Source organism: Squalius cephalus, assembly GCF_949319135.1.
Source record: "Squalius cephalus genome assembly, chromosome: 23".
Classification (NCBI taxonomy): domain Eukaryota; kingdom Metazoa; phylum Chordata; class Actinopteri; order Cypriniformes; family Leuciscidae; genus Squalius; species Squalius cephalus.
This window is the reverse complement of record NC_137144.1, coordinates 12,369,161-12,387,189: the sequence shown is the minus strand read 5'-3', so window position 1 is coordinate 12,387,189 and position 18,029 is coordinate 12,369,161. Positions and strand designations below refer to the sequence as shown.

Here is an 18,029-nt window from a genome sequence, read left to right as displayed (position 1 = left end):
TGTATGATTAAATGTATACAATGCATACATACACAAATTATTATAGCCTAACTAATAACATTCTGCATGTGTAAAAGGTAATAAATGTATGTGTGTGTGTGCGTATATCTATATATATAGCCTATATCATACACATTTAAGAAATGTATCACCTTTTACACATAAAGAATATTTTTACTTAAGTAATCATATATAAATTGACTTTGCTTCAGTACCGTGGAGAGCGGCCACGCATCTCTCGGTCTCTCGAGGAGCGAGTGAAAAATGAAATATCGCGAGTGTAGAGTGCTCACACACACACGAGCTGATTTATTCAGCATCACACACACACTCATCCCTCGCGGAACTGATGCTCTTCGACGCGCTTGCGTACGTATGTGTGTGTAGGAGTACCGTGACGTGATTGTTTTCACTCCCATATTCTTATTATCATCTCATAATATAACGGATTTGAAAACCATCTCCATCACAAGTGCATCGATCATTGAATGGAAAGCGGTTTAATCTATGCAACTGGGCGCGTGCATTGGCAACATATTCTTGGGTGAACGCGCGAGAAGGTAGGAAGGGAACGGGTTTCCACCGATTTTTTCACTTTCTTACCCTTGTTTTTTTTTACATTTATGCAATCTGAACATATTTATATGTCTTACGTGCCAGGGAAAAGCAGAAATGGATGCAGTCTTAGCTTGCACTGTTGAATAAAACACCTCCCCGTTCAGCTCCATCTTTTCCCTTGAAGGGCGCTGTGCTCGACCTCTTTACCGCTCCGAAATGAATGAAATGTGTTCGCAAAATATTATCTTGCTCTTGTTTTCTCTTTATCTTGCGTTTTATAACAACACTTCCCATTTGGATTTATGAAATATAACGTTAGGACAACTAGATTATCTTTTCATATCTGTATTCCACCACGGCGACATGCCCTTCACTTTGCAACTGGGTTTGGCTAGAATCGAGCTAGAAAAAGCTTCATTATTTGGTTAAGAATAATCGCTACAAATAAATGGTTGATAATAATCGCTATGAATAAATGGTACATAATAACTTATAAAGAATTAGGTTAAAAATATAGTCGCTATACGAATAAACGTTTGGTAGCCTAATATTCGCTACAAATAAACGGTTTAGAATAATCGCTTCGAAACGATTATTTTAGGTTCGAATCGTTCGAATCATTCTTCGTTCTACTAACTCTGATCGTGTCCTATTAACAGCTGTATGGACGGAGTCCAATAAAAAGGATGATTCAGTTAGCAGGCCTGTATTCCTGATTCCTTCCAAGGATCAAATCAGAGTTAATTTTGATAACAATCAACAGCTACAATGAGACAATCATTATGTTTACTTGTTCGAAAATATTATACTCAGAATTTAACAATCTAAAAATGTTAGTGTCATGTGAATGCATTAACTTGATTGCCATAAACAGATTAGGCCAATATTTTTAGAGTTCAGTTTTCTACAATTTTTAATATTAATCAGAATTTGGAATATTAATCATATTTGTAATATTCACCATAAATAAGTATATGATGTGTAGGCCTATCTCTGTACAAAAGTAATTTTGGGTTTAAAAAAATCAAGCTATTCAGTCATCATGTCATCAGTTTGTCAGTTTTTTGTTTGTTTGTTTTGTTGTTGTTGTCCTCAAGGGATCTTCTATTTTTTAGAAATTGTTTTAGGATATGTTAGTTTTGGGACTAACAAGTTGCTGTATCAGCAGAATATGAACTTTAATCTGAAAATAATGTGCATGGATGTAAACACAGTCAGTGTTACAGGCTGCTTAAAGGCGTAATATGTAAGATTTTAAGATTAAAATATCCAAAAACCACTAGAACAACGTTATATATTTTGTTGACGTGTGTACTTACATTATCCCAAACGTTTCCAAGTTTAAATTCAGAGAAATCAGCAATTTTAACCAGGACACTGACCGTGTCATTGACATCATGTCCGCTTTACCCTCGATTTCCAGTTTTACTTTCGTAGAGAGTAATCATGAAGACACTTTAATATATTGTGTTTTATTTGACAGTTGAGCAACTGTTTGGATACTTTTATCAACAGAAAACGAATCATATGTTATACAGCGCAACACGGTTAGTCTTATTGTTTGAATCACTTGTTTTCTTGATTTACCGCGAGTAACATGTTTTTACCATGCCTCAGAGACACTATTTTGTCAAGTGGCTAACATAGCATAATCAGAGAGAGCTTTCTCCATTATGCAATATATTTTAAAATTATTGCATGTCATTTAGCAACATGATTTCCGTCGGATTCCTTTCCATCGGCTGTAGAGGTGAAGACGACAACTCCCATTATTCCACGCTCATTCATGGCGTCATGAAGCCACGCCTTCGTTTTCAATAAGCAACCTCTAGCGGCGAAAATTACATACTGTGCCTTTAAGGTTTATAGGTGTCTTGTTTGTAATCCTGAATGAGGAATAAAAACATTTGCTGTATTTGGGACACAGCTGGATCTAGCTTGTGTTTACTAAAGTTATTCCATTGCTTTCTGGTTGTTTTTTTATTTTGCTGAAAATTTTAATGCATATCAAAGAACAAGCTTCACTTTCACACTGGAATACATTATACTGGAAAATTAAGTTGCAACGTGTTGTATAATAAACACTTCTTAAAGTGTTTCATTGCAATGTGCGAATTTGTTGTGTCTGTAATGTGTGTTTTTACAGGTTTTTAAAAATTCAAGTTTGACTTTGGTGATCTGAAAGAAAAAAAGAATCTCCATGGCAGGTGAGAGCTTTTAACTTTCTTAAACCAAACTGAATTGTTACCATATACAAGTACCATGGTATTTACATGGTACTGTAAGGCAGTTCAAAGAATAGCATGTCCAAAAAGCCCTGTCACTTCCATGGAATGTTGTATTAGTTTTGTTATTGAACCAGGACTAGGTTAAGTTTTAATTCATTTTTTCTCCCAACAGAAAACAATTTCCCTCCTCTACCACGGTTCATTCCGCTGAAACCATGTTTTTACCAAGACTTCAACGAGATCCCAGACCAGTGGCGTACAATGTGCAAACGAATGTATTACCTATGGATATGTATGTTCTTAAATATTTCAGCATGTATTATATATTTCTGAAGTATTCTCACTGCATTTGTTCATTACGGTGTGTGTGTACTGAGTAGATTGCAATCATGTGGCTTTATTTGCCATTACAGTGTCTCTTTTGTTTTCACTGTAAACACTGAGAAAACCAGACACATGAAAACTTGTAGAGACTGGTTTTGTATTTTGATCTATCGGTCCATGGGTAAAAGCGTGGGGTGTCATATTACTCTTGTTATTGTACAGTTTACTAGGTTATCATTAAGTATCACAAGCATTAGAGTTGCTTTTGCCATGTAGGATATTTACAAACTCCTTTTTTCAGTAGCACACTAATTGGGAACTATTTTGAAATATGTCTGGGAGTTGAGAAAGTAAGTGTTTGTTGAAATAAATACTCATTTGTTTTAGTTTCTAAAGTATTGTTAGTTTTGAACTTAGTTTACTTAGCTATTAAACTAGTCATTGTGTGTCAGAAATTCCAACCCCATTCCAACAGATGAAATTTTAGTTTTCCTTGTAATGTAGTCTCCTACAACCCTAAAGTATGCATCAAATGCAATATTATGTATACATGATATACATTAGATATACTTTGTAAGAGAATGCAATCAATTTAATTATATAATACATTAACTTTATTTTTAAACATTTAATTTTCAATTAATATTTAAAATAAATTTAATGGTTGATATAAGCTTGAGTTGTTGGGTCTTTCATCACACTTTTAAGTTAATATTAAATTGACATTTTTTTTTTCTCACTCGCAGTGAATAGTGCCACTCTTGCAGCAAACCTGATTGGCTGTCTAGCATGGATGTGCGGAGGGGGCGGAGCAACCAATTTTGGTATGGCCATCCTGTGGCTGATACTGTTCACCCCATGCTCATACGTGTGCTGGTTTAGGCCCATCTACAAGGCCTTCAAGTGAGTTAAGTTCATGTTTAAAGATGGTCCAAAGTAGTCTATGAATTGTAATCATGTCATTGTGCTTGACCCTAATGCAGTTCACTCTTTCTTTTGCAGGACAGACAGTTCTTTCAACTTCATGATGTTCTTTTTCGTCTTCATGGCGCAGGTGGTGATTAGTATCATTCAGGCTGTTGGAATCCCAGGATGGGGAGTTTGGTAAGAACAGCTCATTGTGTTTAAGAAATGGAATCAGATAGATAGATAGATAGATAGATAGATAGATAGATATGTAAGGATGGATTTCCTACAGTGGTTCAGGTGGCAGGATTGCCGAATGACTAAAGAAACGTTATCAGCAAGATGGTAGAAAACTACATTTCTTGTCTATTCCACCCACTGCTACTTATACCTACGACGGAAATAAGCGCATTTACAATAGCTAAATATGTGGGAGAGCGTTGCTATAGTGTGACGATACCGTATTCCAATAAGTAGCTCTTCAAAGTCAATACCAAATCAAAACTAGTTAGCACATTATTCATAATTGAAAGGGTTTAATGACAATATATGGTTATGGTTACACTTAAAATAGTTACGAAATAGATGTATGAGATGATAGAAATGTATACCATTAATTGTACCCAGCATACCTGAGAGATGGAAAGAGAAGGAGAAAGAGAGTGTGTAGAGAGTAAGAGACAAAGAAAAGAGGAGGCAAAGAAAGAGTGTCCCAAGAAAGAGAGCCAGAGAATAAAAGAGACAGAGCAACTGTTACAACCTTCTCCCTTCCTTGACCATTTGGCTGTAACCCAAATGTGAGACGTTCAAACTGACCAATCAGATCATTTCAACTTCCCCCATCGTACTAAAGGTGTGGAAATTCGTAGACCCCCGATGTACACGTATCTCGGCCTTCAGGCCTTGAGCACTATCAGCACCTCTGCCTTTAGGAATTACAAATGGTCATTGGGGTAAGAAAGAGGGGGGCTGAAACAGTAAAAGCAAATGTCTTTGTTCATTTTCAATTCTACAGATAGACAGACAGACAGACAGACAGACAGACAGATAGATAGATAGATAGATAGATAGATAGATAGATAGATAGATAGATAGATAGATAGGGAGATAGGAATATAGATAGATAGATAGATAGATAGATAGATAGATAGATAGATAGATAGGGAGATAGGAAGATAGATAGATAGATAGGGAGATAGGAATATAGATAGATAGATAGGGAGATAGGAATATAGATAGATAGATAGATAGATAGATAGATAGATAGATAGATAGATAGATAGATAGATAGATAGATAGATAGAAAGATAGATAGGGAGATAGGAATATAGATAGATAGATAGATAGATAGATAGATAGATAGATAGATAGATAGATAGATAGATAGATAGACAGGTAGATAGGTAGGTAGGTAGATAGGAATATAGATAGATAGACAGACAGACAGATACATAGATAGATACATAGATAGATAGATAGACAGACAGACAGACTGATAGATAGACAGACAGACAGATAGACAGATAGATATATCAGACAGACAGATAGATAGATAGATAGATAGATAGATAGATAGATAGATAGACAGACAGACAGACAGACAGATAGATAGATAGATATATCAGACAGACAGACAGATAGACAGATAGATAGATAGATAGATATATCAGACAGACAGACAGACAGATAGATAGACAGACAGACAGACAGACAGACAGACAGACAGACAGACAGACAGATAGATAGATAGATATATCAGACAGACAGACAGACAGACAGATAGATAGATAGATAGATAGACAGACAGACAGACAGACAGATAGATAGATAGATAGATAGATAGAACAAAGCTGGTTCAGTTCCAGTTGAGTTACCCTATAGAATCTTAAATGACTCATATACTCTTGCGTCACGTATTATTTTTAGCACACACATAGTATGGTCTGTTTAGAGTATATTAGGATGTTATGTAATATTCTGAATTTATACAATCTTTTCATGTACTGTACTTTTTAAGTGGCATGTTAACGAGGAGAATATCTCTTCTGTATGTTTTTCTATTTCAGTGGCTGGCTGGCCACCATCACCTTTTTCAGCACTAATATTGGCTCTGCCGTTGTTATGCTGATTCCAACCATAATGTTCACTGTCGTGGCGGTTTTCTCCTTCATTGCCCTCACCAAGGTACCTGTTATTGTTTCTCCATCATTATTGTTTTGAATATAAACAGATCTGATATTTTATGTTTTTGCTGATTAATATAATGTTTATCCTGCACAGAATTTACAGTACTCTCTTACTTGTCTTTTTTACTCCTGAGCAAAAATCCACAGTAAAACACTTTTAAACATTAAAATGTTTAATCTTTAAAAACATTAATAATTTGATAACAGTTATCTTTAACAATTCTTGAAATGAATATCCATACTGTACAATACATTATAATATTGTGATCCCTAAATTCACTAAAACATTTTATACATTTGATTTTGGTGTTTTACAAAAATTATTTTAGACTAAATATGATAGAATAATATATATTTTCAGTAATATTTTTAATACAATATCTGCCATTTATTGATTATTGGTTCAATGAAAATAATTATTGGCTCACGTTTCAGCCACAATTTTTAATATATTTAAAAACACTAATAACTTAGTAACAGTAATCTTTACAATTCTTGAAATTAATATCCATTTTTTATACTGTACATTATAATATTGTGATGCTTAATTTAACTTTAAAACATCTAAAACTTCAGATTTTAGTGTTTTTTTAAATTAGATAAACTATTATAGAATTTTTTATTTTTTCACTATTATTTACATTTTTTATTTAATATCTGCCCTTCATCGATTATTGGTTGGATGAAAATAATTGTTAGCCTACATATCGCTACAATTTTAATATCTTTATAATATTTTTAATAATACCTAATTTTATAGCTCTATCCTCTGTATGCCAACAAATGTCCTTTTTTTTTTTTTTTTGGTCTATTTTTATTTTTCTTAAGGAATTTTAGGAAAGATTCCTAAGCAAACTATATAGTTTTTAGTAAAGGTGATGCTTAAATCATTACACAAATTATTTGAAAACTTGTCCTTTGGTTACAACATGTTATTAATAGAGCTGTGACGGTGGCACTTTATGGCGGTGGACCAACCACCGGTGGTGGTGCGGTGGTAGGGTATGAATATATATTGACCTAAATTAAATACATTTTTTAAATATATAAATAAAAATCAGGCTCAAACATCCGTTTCGTAACATTTGTTTCGTATTTATTTCGAAATAAATATCAGTAAATAATGGAAACCTAAATAATATAAGAAAGTTAAATATTAAATTAAAAAACATTACTTTTCTATTTCCCCACAAAGATATACTGTTTGGTACAAATAAACTTGACGTGCCTTACTAAATCTAAAAAACACAAACAGTAGAATTTGACGTGTTAAATGTGTTGAATAGAGTTTGACGTTCAAGTAGCATTTTTCTACTTTACCATAGTAAAGGATGTAATTAGTCTAGTAACTAATTAAAAGTAAACGAAAGGAAGAAACGTCCATAATTTTTTATATATTTAAGAACACTAACAACTTAGTAACAGTAATCTTTACGATTCTTGAAATTAATATCCATTTTTTATACTGTACATTATAATATTGTGATGCTTAATTTAACTTTAAAACATCTAAAACTTCAGATTTTAGTGTTTTTTTAAGTTAGACAAACTATTATAGAATTTCTTTTATTTTTTCACTATTATTTACATTTTTTGTTTAATATCTGCCCTTCATCGATTATTGGTTCTATGAAAATAATTGTGAGCCTACATATCGCTACAATTTTAATATCCCTAATTTTATAGCTCTATCCTCTGTATGCCAACAAATGTCCTTTTTTTTGGTCTATTTTTCTTTTTCTTAATGCCTGGTTCAGATTACACGATTTTTTTGTCTGTTACGATAGTCACTGTGTCAGATTACACGATTTTGACTCCTAAAAATCTTGTCATGTCGTGGAGAGGAAACATGTCAGACTACACGTTGTTTTCCGAACAGTCATCGCAAGCCGTCTCACACACTCATTCACTCGCACATATACACGCACTCACTCACACACACACACGCTCACACACACACACGCTCACTCACTCGCACACACACACACACACACACACACACACACACACACACACACACACACACACACACACACACACACACACACACACACACACACACACACACACTCACTCACTTGCACATACACACTCACTCACATACACGCACTCTCTCTCTCTCTCTCTCTCTCTCTCTCTCTCTCACACACACATACTCACTCTCGCGCACACACACAGTCACACACACACTCGCTCACTCACTCACTCGCGAACACAGACTCTCACTCACTCTCCCTCACTCACTCACTCGCGCGCCGTCGTCGTGGAGGACCGTTAAAAAATGAAACATGCTAGTCTTTCTGTCGTGATGTCGTGAAGCATCGCAGACGCGACGTAGGTTGTCGCCCACTATGACACACTATACGAGATGAAACGATCGAATCTTGCGTCTCGACGCCCGTTGACGTTTGCGAATCCCCACGACACCCTATGTCAATCGGGCTAAAATCGTGTAATCTGAACCAGGCATAAGGAATTTTAGGAAAGATTCCTAAGCAAACTATATAGTTTTTAGCAAAGGTGATGCTTAAATCAAAAGCAAGTCTGTATATTAAACATCGAATATGTATCGAATATCTTTCACTTTTATTAAGACACACAAATTATTTGAAAACTTGTCCTTTGGTTACAACATGTTATTAATAGAGCTGTAACGGTGGCACTTTATGGCGGTGGACCAACCACCGGTGGTGGTGCGGTGGTAGGGTATGAATATATATTGACCTAAATTAAATACATTTTTGAAATATACAAATAAATAAAAATCAGGCCCAAACATCCGTTTCGTAACATTTGTTTCGTATTTATTTCGAAATAAATATCAGTAAATAATGGTAACCTAAATAATATAAGAAAGTTAAATATTAAATAAAAAAACATTACTTTTATATTTCCCCATAAAGATATACTGTTTGGGAAATACTGTTCGCACGAACGATTTTAAGAACAAATCACGATTCACCAAAAATTTTGTAATAAAATGTATTCTAAATTTACGAAAAAGGCTCTGTACGGCCTTATAATCGTGTTAAGAAGTTATATTTCATCCTAACACGACTATAATTATATTGAAGAATGTTGCATTAATTATTTTATATAATCCATTTATAAAATTATATAATAAAATTGTTAAATAACACAATTTAATTTCATATGAATATGAAGGAATATATTTAAGAGTAAGAAAAGCTTACTGAATAACGCTGAGCGCATTTGCAACATAGACTGTAAAAAAATATGGATGTAGTGTCCATGACATCACCCGTAGGTTTCTAAAGAGCACTTTTGAAGCCCAAAGTGGGCGGAGTCGACCGTCGCCATCTTGGCAGCGCTTCACCGCCCGTCACTCCCGGATAACCGAAAATGGGCAAAGAGGCGGGATTAGCTGAGGTGACGGCTAACATACAGCAGACAAACGGCTGGTAGTGACAGCAGCAGCAATCCACCTGTCACTCAAGTGGCCACGCCCTTAATTATGCAGAATTTTAAGGCTTAATATAATTTAAACGGATGAGTTATAAAAAAATTCACCTCCCTCAAAGTTGTCATGAAGGGCAGAATTAGCTATATAGACCTTATGGGCCAGGCTGTAAACTAATTTTTTTCTGCTGTAAAGTTGGGCGTTTTAACATGGAATGACTCTCTTTTGCTGCCTGTCTCTAGCGGCCAGTCGATGAATTGCAGTTTAAGTCACTTCAATGCTGGATTCAAGAGAGAGACAGAAATGTTGCCGCTTGGTTTGCAAACGGAGGCAAATTTGACGAGATTGACGAAACGCTGCAAGGAAAGCGTGTGAGGAAAGCCCTTATATGGAGATGTTTTAGACGTGTTTTATGCAAATGACTTACCGCATGGACGCGGCCGCTCATTTAGAATACTTAAAATTAACTAACAAATTCTTAAGAACAAATTCATGTGCGTACGAACTAGGCAGAGATTTTCCTAAGAAGTTCTCCTGTGCGTACAAATACGAAATAATCCACGCAATTATTAGTGAACGAGACCCCAATATCTGTGCCAGTCCAAATAAGATATTCGGCTTCAGGCACGTCCCTGCTCTACCACCGCAGTGGGACAGTTGTCAAGCTGACCGGCACAGCCCTAGTTATTTATGTCCTGAGCTAAACCTTCAAGCAATATATTTTCTTCTATCCTAGGTTCACAACTTCTACCGTGGCAGCGGAGGCAGCATGAGCAAGGCTCAGGAAGAATGGACCACCGGTGCTTGGAAGAACCCTCACGTCCAGCAGGCAGCTCAGCAGGCAGCCATGGGCGCCGCACAGGGGGCCATGCCGGGCCAGCAACAGTACTCCGCTGCACCAACCTACAACTATGACGAGCCAATGTAGATCCTTTACAGCCTCAGTGGGGGGAGGGGACAGAAACAGGGTATTTGGGAGGGAAAAAGTCAGTAAAAGACTAGTTTGGGGGAGGGAGAAAGGAAAGATATATCTGACCAATTTGAATTCAAATAGGTTCCCACAGTACAACAATACATAAGCTTTTGCTTAAACTGTTTTAAAAGTGTGTGATAGTTTAAGGAGTTGCTTTTGGTATTTAGACCCCCGTAAATAGGAAAGTATCAGTCTTGCCATGTGGTATTACGGCAGATTTAATTAACGGTTGTGTAGTGTTTCTCCACTTAATGTATTTTAAACACTAGATCACCGATAAGGAAACATTCCAAAGCTCACTATAGTACATAGATTCTCAGATGGTTGGCAGATTCATCTATGTGGTATTTGCGAGTATTATTTTGGTTGGCTGTTAGTATTCAAAAACACATTTTGACTATTTAGCAGACACATCTTTACTCTCACGTCTTAAGAATAAACATAGGTTTTATGCACAGACAGAAGAAAAGATCAGCTTCCGTAAATAAATTGACTGGTATTTACTTGATCTCACAGATGAAAAGGTATAAAGCTTATAAACATTACATTGTTTTTGTTGAGCACTTTACATCAAGTGCAAGAACAAAGAGAGCTTGTTTTGTCAAGTTGTTTTTGTTTTATTTTCTTTGAAGGTACAAAGGAAAGCCATATGTTTACGTTGTTTTTGCGTATTTTTGTTTGCGTTAAAAGTTGTTTTAATATGTGTAGTTGTGTTGTTTTACCTCAGGATTTAATCGTCTCATTTTAATGCTGATGTACTGTAGCCGTGGTTCTAACGAAATCAATTTGATGAAATATTTGTACATGTACATGTTGTACGTTTGTACATTAGTTCAATTTAAATGCTCTCGAATAGAGTAAATATTTAATCTACTCTTAGCCACAGGCTTGTTACACAGTTAAATCCATTATGATCTAAATCTGCTGCAGAGTCCGATGCTTTAGCGTTGTTCTCATTGATATCACAGAAATCATAACTGTTGTTTTGCAAATAATCTGAGACTGAATTTCAGTCATTTCTGGCTTCTGGGTGGTTTATTCTCCACTGGGTTAAAAACTACAACTAAAGCACATTATGAAGTAATATTGTCACAAGTACAATATATATGTTGTATCATATTAATTATTGATTACAAGTGATGTACAGTACAGTAGTACTTCTCCTCAAAATTATGTCCTCTTGTGATGATTTTTCTTGACTTTTCCTGAAAATATTTGCTCTATTACACCTCGACAGGCAATTTCTGTGTGAAATTCCTGAATTACATAAATTTAGTAGTGCTGTCAAATCGATTATTGCGATTAATTGCATCTAACATAAAAGTTTGTGTGTCTATATATATATATATATATATAATGTATGTATCTACATATTTACAAACTTTTGTTAGATGCGATTAATCGTGATTAATCGGTTTGACAGCACTAACATTCAGAGATTATTTAACATCTTTCAGACTTGAAAAATTGTGGATTTGTATAAAGTAGAGCATTTAGTTAGCTTTGTTGTTCAAATTCAGAATTTAAAGTCTATCTATGAGGAGCTGGTTAGTGATGAGTACATGGTTGACTGTAGAACTGATTCATAGTTTAAGGAGTATAAAGAAAAGAAAATGAAATGGATTAAATAATATTGTACAGTATATGTAATATGTCATCTCAATGTCTCTATCAAGGCTTGTAAAATACTTTTAATCATTTCAAGAACTGTGAAACATTTAATACGCCCATTCCAGTGATATTATTCATGTATGTTTGGGGACTTTTTCTATGTACTCTTTTGTTTATGTAAAGATCTTTTTGTTAAAATTTCGTTAATGTGTGTATTTGAGTGTTTTAAGCGTAACTGTTCCACTGTGTGATGCTTAGTACACAGTTGTGGGGCTTTTTGGTAAGACTGGACTTCCTGTGCTAAGCTTGGCTGAAATTTCGTCCCTGATTGAAATCAATAGTCCTGTTGCGCCCTCTGGTGGACTGGATGTTTTAAACCTGTTTGTTTTCTGACAGTCACCTAAGAAAACATTGACAGAAGCAATATCAATATCTGACATGCATGATTTGATTACATTAACAAGAATACTATTTTTCAGCCACACCAGCAAAAGCTAAGGTCACTGTCCTTTCCAAGACCCGCCATGTTCTTTTGTGCCCTGATCTTTATGCCTATGTATTCCAACAGTAGATAAAGCCTTGTTCATACTGTAAAGTTAAGTGAGTGGAAAGATGCCAGTAGTAACATAAAACAGATAGTTGTCTTTGTATAGTGAGTTGTGTGTGGTGCTTGGTAAATTTGTGAATTCAACCAAACCTCGTGCCATGTGTGTGTGTAGATGTTAATTATTTCATCAAGCCTACAGTGGAATGTATTGTTGACTTGGAGACAAGAACTACATTTGTCTGGTACATTTTACAGGCTTCCATTTTTTATCTCTTTTTTTTCCCTGAGTTTTAATGGTCAAACATTTGAATTATTTTGTATTGATATCAATTTAGCCATATTTCTTCCCTCAGCCACTATGTTTAGTGTGCTTAATCATCTTAATTTGTATTTAATTTGTAATAAATGCAATGTAATCACCACATGTTAGGTTTCCAGAGAAAAACTATACTTACAAATCAAACAATCATGCAAACATGGAGCTCAATAGTTGTGATTTCTGAAGGTGGTTGTTTTTGAAGTTTGAGATTTTTTTGGTTCAGTTTGTATTACTTTTATATTATTTTGTCTCTCCCTGATGGATAATAAACAGATAATGTTTATTCTGTGTCCTTCCAATTCTTTATAGTCAATTAAAAATAAAACCATAAAAACCCATTTTCATTATTTTAATAAAATAAACGTTAACCGAAATAAAATACAATAAGAAAAACCTTAAACTTATTTTATTTCAGCCTGATGCAAAGGCAGCATTTCTCATTTTCATTTAGTCTAAATTGATGTACTAAAATAACTAAAACTTAAATAAAAAATAAATAAAAAAAACAGTATAGATTATAGACTAATAAAAACTAAAGACTAATCAAAAATGGCAAACAACAACCAACAAAATGACCTACAGTTAAGTAAAATTAAAATGAACAAGGAAAATATTAAAATAAAAACAATTTCAAAATATCATTAACTATAATCGTATCTCAATGATAGTAAAATATCACTGAACACTTAAAAGGCTCACAGAAGTGCCTTGAAACACGCATCCTTATCGAGGACATATCGAGCAGCTCCTCCCCTTTTTAAAATAGCCAATGGCGTTTAGTTTATGTCACAACTCGGCCAGAGCCATTGAGCTCAGTAAAACTGCAGTTCCCTTTCGATACGGTTCACTCACATTGAGGGGCTGTTAACACGAAAATTTAAAAACCTAAAACTTTTTATGCGATTTGGCCATTCATTTACATTACAGTGGCATTTTGGGTGCCTGAAAACGCAAAGTTTGGAAGTTTGAGTGCAAGTTTTTGAAAACGGTCTCCATGTAAACAACAAAAAAGCAAATCTCTGAAGACGATGATATTACAGTGGGGAGAACAAGTATTTGATACGGTGCCAATTTTGCAGGTGTTCCCACTTACAAAGCATGTAGAAGTCAGTAATTTTTATCATAGGTACTCTTCAACTGTGACGGAATCTAAAACAAAAATCCAGAAAATCACATTGTATGATTTTTAAGTAATCCATTTGCATTTTATTGCATAACATAAGTATTTGATACATCAGAAAAGCAGAACTTAATATTTGGTACAGAAACCTTTGTTTGCAATTACAGAGATCATACGTTTCCTGTAGTTCTTGACCAGGTTTGCACACACTGCAGCAGGGATTTTGGACCACTCCTCCATACAGACCTTCTCCAGATCCTTCAGGTTTCGGGGCTGTCGCTGGGCAATACAGACTTTCAGCTCCCTCCAAAGATTTTCTATTGGGTTCAGGTCTGGAGACTGGAGATGCTTCTTACGGAGCCACTCCTTAGTTGCCCTGGCTGTGTGTTTCGGGTCGTTGTCATGCTGGAAGACCCAGCCACGACCCATCTTCAATGCTCTTACTGAGGGAAGGAGGTTGTTGGCCAAGATCTCGCGATACATGGCCCCATCCATCCTCCCCTCAATACGGTGCAGTCGTCCTGTCCCCTTTGCAGAAAAGCATCCCCAAAGAATGATGTTTCCACCTCCATGCTTCACGGTTGGGATGGTGTTCTTGGGGTTGTAGTCATCCTTCTTCTTCCTCCAAACACGGCGAGTGGAGTTTAGACCAAAAAGCTCTATTTTTGTCTCATCAGACCACATGACCTTCTCCCATTCCTCCTCTGGATCATCCAGATGGTCATTGGCAAACTTCAGATGGGCCTGGACATGTGCTGGCTTGAGCAGGGGGACCTTGTGTGCGCTGCAGGATTTTAATCCATGATGGCGTAGTGTTTTTGGTTTATTAGATGGCTAATGGTTTTCTTTGAGACTGTGGTCCCAGCTCTCTTCAGGTCATTGACCAGGTCTTGCCGTGTAGTTCTGGGCTAATCCCTCACCTTCCTCATGATCATTGATGGCCCACAAGGTGAGATCTTGCATGGTGCCCCAGACCGAGGGAGATTGACCGTCATCTTGAACTTCTTCCATTTTCTAATAATTGCGCCAACAGTTGTTGCCTTTTCACCAAGCTGCTTGCCTATTGTCCTGTAGCCCATCCCAGCCTTGTGCAGGTCTACAATTTTATCCCTGATGTCCTTACACAGCTCTCTGGTCTTGACCATTGTGGAGAGGTTGGAGTCTGTTTGATTGAGTGTGTGGACAGGTGTCTTTTATACAGGTAACGAGGTATACAGGTAAACAGGTGCAGTTAATACAGGTAATGAGTGGAGAACAGGAGGGCTTGTTAAAGAAAAACCAACAGGTCTGTGAGAGCCGGAATTCTTACTGGTTGGTAGGTGATCAAATACTTATGTCATGCAATAAAATGCAAATTAATCATTTAAAAATCATACAATGTGATTTTCTGGATTTTTGTTTTAGATTCCGTCTCTCACAGTTGAAGTGTACCTATGATAAAAATTACAGACCTCTACATGCATTGTAAGTAGGAAAACCTGCTAAATCGGCAGTGTATCAAATACTTGTTCTCCCCACTGTACATGCGTATTATGTGTTCAGTCTATAGTGTTTCATCGCCATCTAATGGCCTGGCAGCAGAATACAGGGTTTTTTTTGTCGTGGATCCGTATAAATGGGGATCGTTTTGACAATGGTGTCACGTCTGTACGTGAAAAACTCAAATTAAAAACTTCTCAGTTTTAAGCATATCTTTGTCATGTAACGTACCCTGAGTTGGAGTTTATTCTCCTGACGCTATGGAGAAACTCAGTTTTCTCCAAAATACTTAAGCCTGATTGTTTCAGGTGCACAGACAAATGGCTTTTCAGCCCACCAGCGCTCTATAAGCACTAATACTATTGGGTAAATTGGCAGTGGGCGGAGTCACACAGACCAAAACAAAAACTTCTGTTCCAACACGGAACGTGTATTTCAAAGTTTAATAACTGGCTGTAGCATTGTTTTTTAGAGATGTTTCAGAGAAGCATGTTTCCTGAATATCTGGAACATATTGAGGTGTTTTATGATTTAGTACATGGCAAAAAAAGCCTATTCAGCGATATAGTAAATAGAGCGGTTTTGGTGTGAAACCTGCGGGGAATTCGACAACACTTATAGAAAAATGTGTCGTTCATATAGCTTGCGCTTGTTTCAAGTTTTTATTGACATATTGTCTACTTTAGCACTCCGAACATGAACATGAACTTATCTGATTTGTTCATGCCTCCTTTTTGTCTGTTTCCATTCACATTTTAATGTAGATTTGAATATGTTGTTTGTCTGTTGTGGGTTGTTGTGCCTGACCCCCTTTCTCTCCCCTCAACTTTCCATCATTTCCACCCCCTTTTTTTTTTTTTTTTTTTACCTTAAAAAAAATCAGAGATGTGAACAATCAGAGCTAAAATTGCACATCCACCAGTAGATGGCACCAAAAGCCTGAGTGGACTGCATCTGGTCTCCACTTACTGAGAGAAGTATACTTCCATACTACATTAACTGTTTTTTAGGTATAGGCTAGAGTTTGTATACTCAGCATCATTTAAAAAATTGTGAATGAATAGAATACTAGATGATCTACTACTTTTGCAAAAATGTGCAGTATAAAGCACAATGCACTGGATACTATATCCCACAATGCAGTGTGCTCATCTTGACAAGTAAGCACTCGTATTGCCAACGGTCATTCTAACTCTGCACCTTGACTCATTATATGACTAAACTGAGAAAATGCAACACGTTTTGGGTTCACTTTATTTTGAAGGTACCTTTAACATATTCGGTTGACTATAAGTAACGTTGCACCTACATGTCTACTAACTCTCATTAGAGTGTTATTATTGGTAGGGATAGGGTTAGGGTTAGAATAAGTTGATGTACTTGCTAAGGTACGTAGTCAGTATAATGTATGTTGGGGGACCATCAATAAAGTTATCCTCTAATGAGAGTTAGTTGACATGTAGTTGCAAAGTTACTTATTGTCAACAGAATGTTCAAAAGAGACCATCAAAATAAAGTGTTACCCACATTTTTTCAACTAAATGCTTCTCTGTGAACTAAACATACAAGATGGTAAGGTCAAGTAGTGACAACAATTTCATTTTTTTTTTTTTTTTTTTTTACAGAACCAGCATATCTTTTTGAATGAAATACCTTGTTATGACATCACATTTAAAAATGTTCACTGAAGTTGTTTCAGTCTTTTCAAAAAGAAGTAAGATGCATTTAACTATGAGACGGGCAGAATTCTGAGCTAGCTTTCTGTTTCAAGGACAAGAATTCAGTCAGTATATGAAAACAAAACAATTTGCATCACCATTTTGGAGCACTAGTACTTAGCCCTAAATGCATGAATGAATTGCCACACTTGCAATTATGATTGCATTAGCTTCCCATTTCTTTCCGCAAATCTCAAAAGCTCAGCATTAAGTCCTTATTTCTAACTTTTAATAAAATGGAGCACTTCAATGCATTTAGTGTCCATGAACCAGCTATCATTCAAAGTGTCAAGCATCTAAACAACAAATGCTTACAAACTAACATTTTCTAAAGAAATGTGAGAAGTGCTTGAACATGCTAATTGCGTGTGCCACAATACCATTGTTTTTGCCCATTTTACCGTCCGCTAGGGAAAATTTGTCCAAACGGTCCAAAAAGTAACATCACGATTTGAGGTATCATTAAAGTTCATAGCACATGATTGTGTTTTGTTTAACACTTTTCCTCTCTACTTTCATCTCAAATTGTATATGCTATTCTAGACGACTGTTTTGGCACTGAATGCACTATTCAGACAATTGCTTGTTTTGTGCGAATCGTTCTCATCAGTGTTCCCACCAGAGACACCCAAGAAATAA

General features: G+C 35.8%; 1 protein-coding gene across 3 annotated transcripts; it reads left to right on the top strand.

The window, feature by feature from the left end:
* The first annotated feature begins 300 nt into the window (after positions 1 to 300).
* On the top strand, positions 301 to 12,034 carry scamp5a (secretory carrier membrane protein 5a). Of its 3 annotated transcripts, XR_013819924.1 has the most exons (8): positions 301 to 560; positions 2,705 to 2,765; positions 2,959 to 3,078; positions 3,857 to 4,013; positions 4,113 to 4,214; positions 6,083 to 6,200; positions 10,360 to 11,618; positions 11,678 to 11,692. XR_013819924.1 is itself a non-coding variant. In XM_079859896.1 (7 exons), the coding sequence occupies exons 2-7, from the start codon at positions 2,759 to 2,761 to the stop codon at positions 10,549 to 10,551; spliced, it is 696 nt and encodes a 231-aa protein (XP_079716022.1). In that variant the 5' UTR covers positions 301 to 560; positions 2,705 to 2,758; the 3' UTR covers positions 10,552 to 12,034. The 3 variants fall into 3 exon arrangements, 2 of the variants coding, with proteins under 2 accessions (XP_079716022.1, XP_079716023.1); XM_079859896.1 differs by having other exon boundaries at positions 10,360 to 12,034; XM_079859897.1 differs by having other exon boundaries at positions 305 to 369; positions 10,360 to 12,034.
* The last annotated feature ends 5,995 nt before the right edge of the window (positions 12,035 to 18,029 follow it).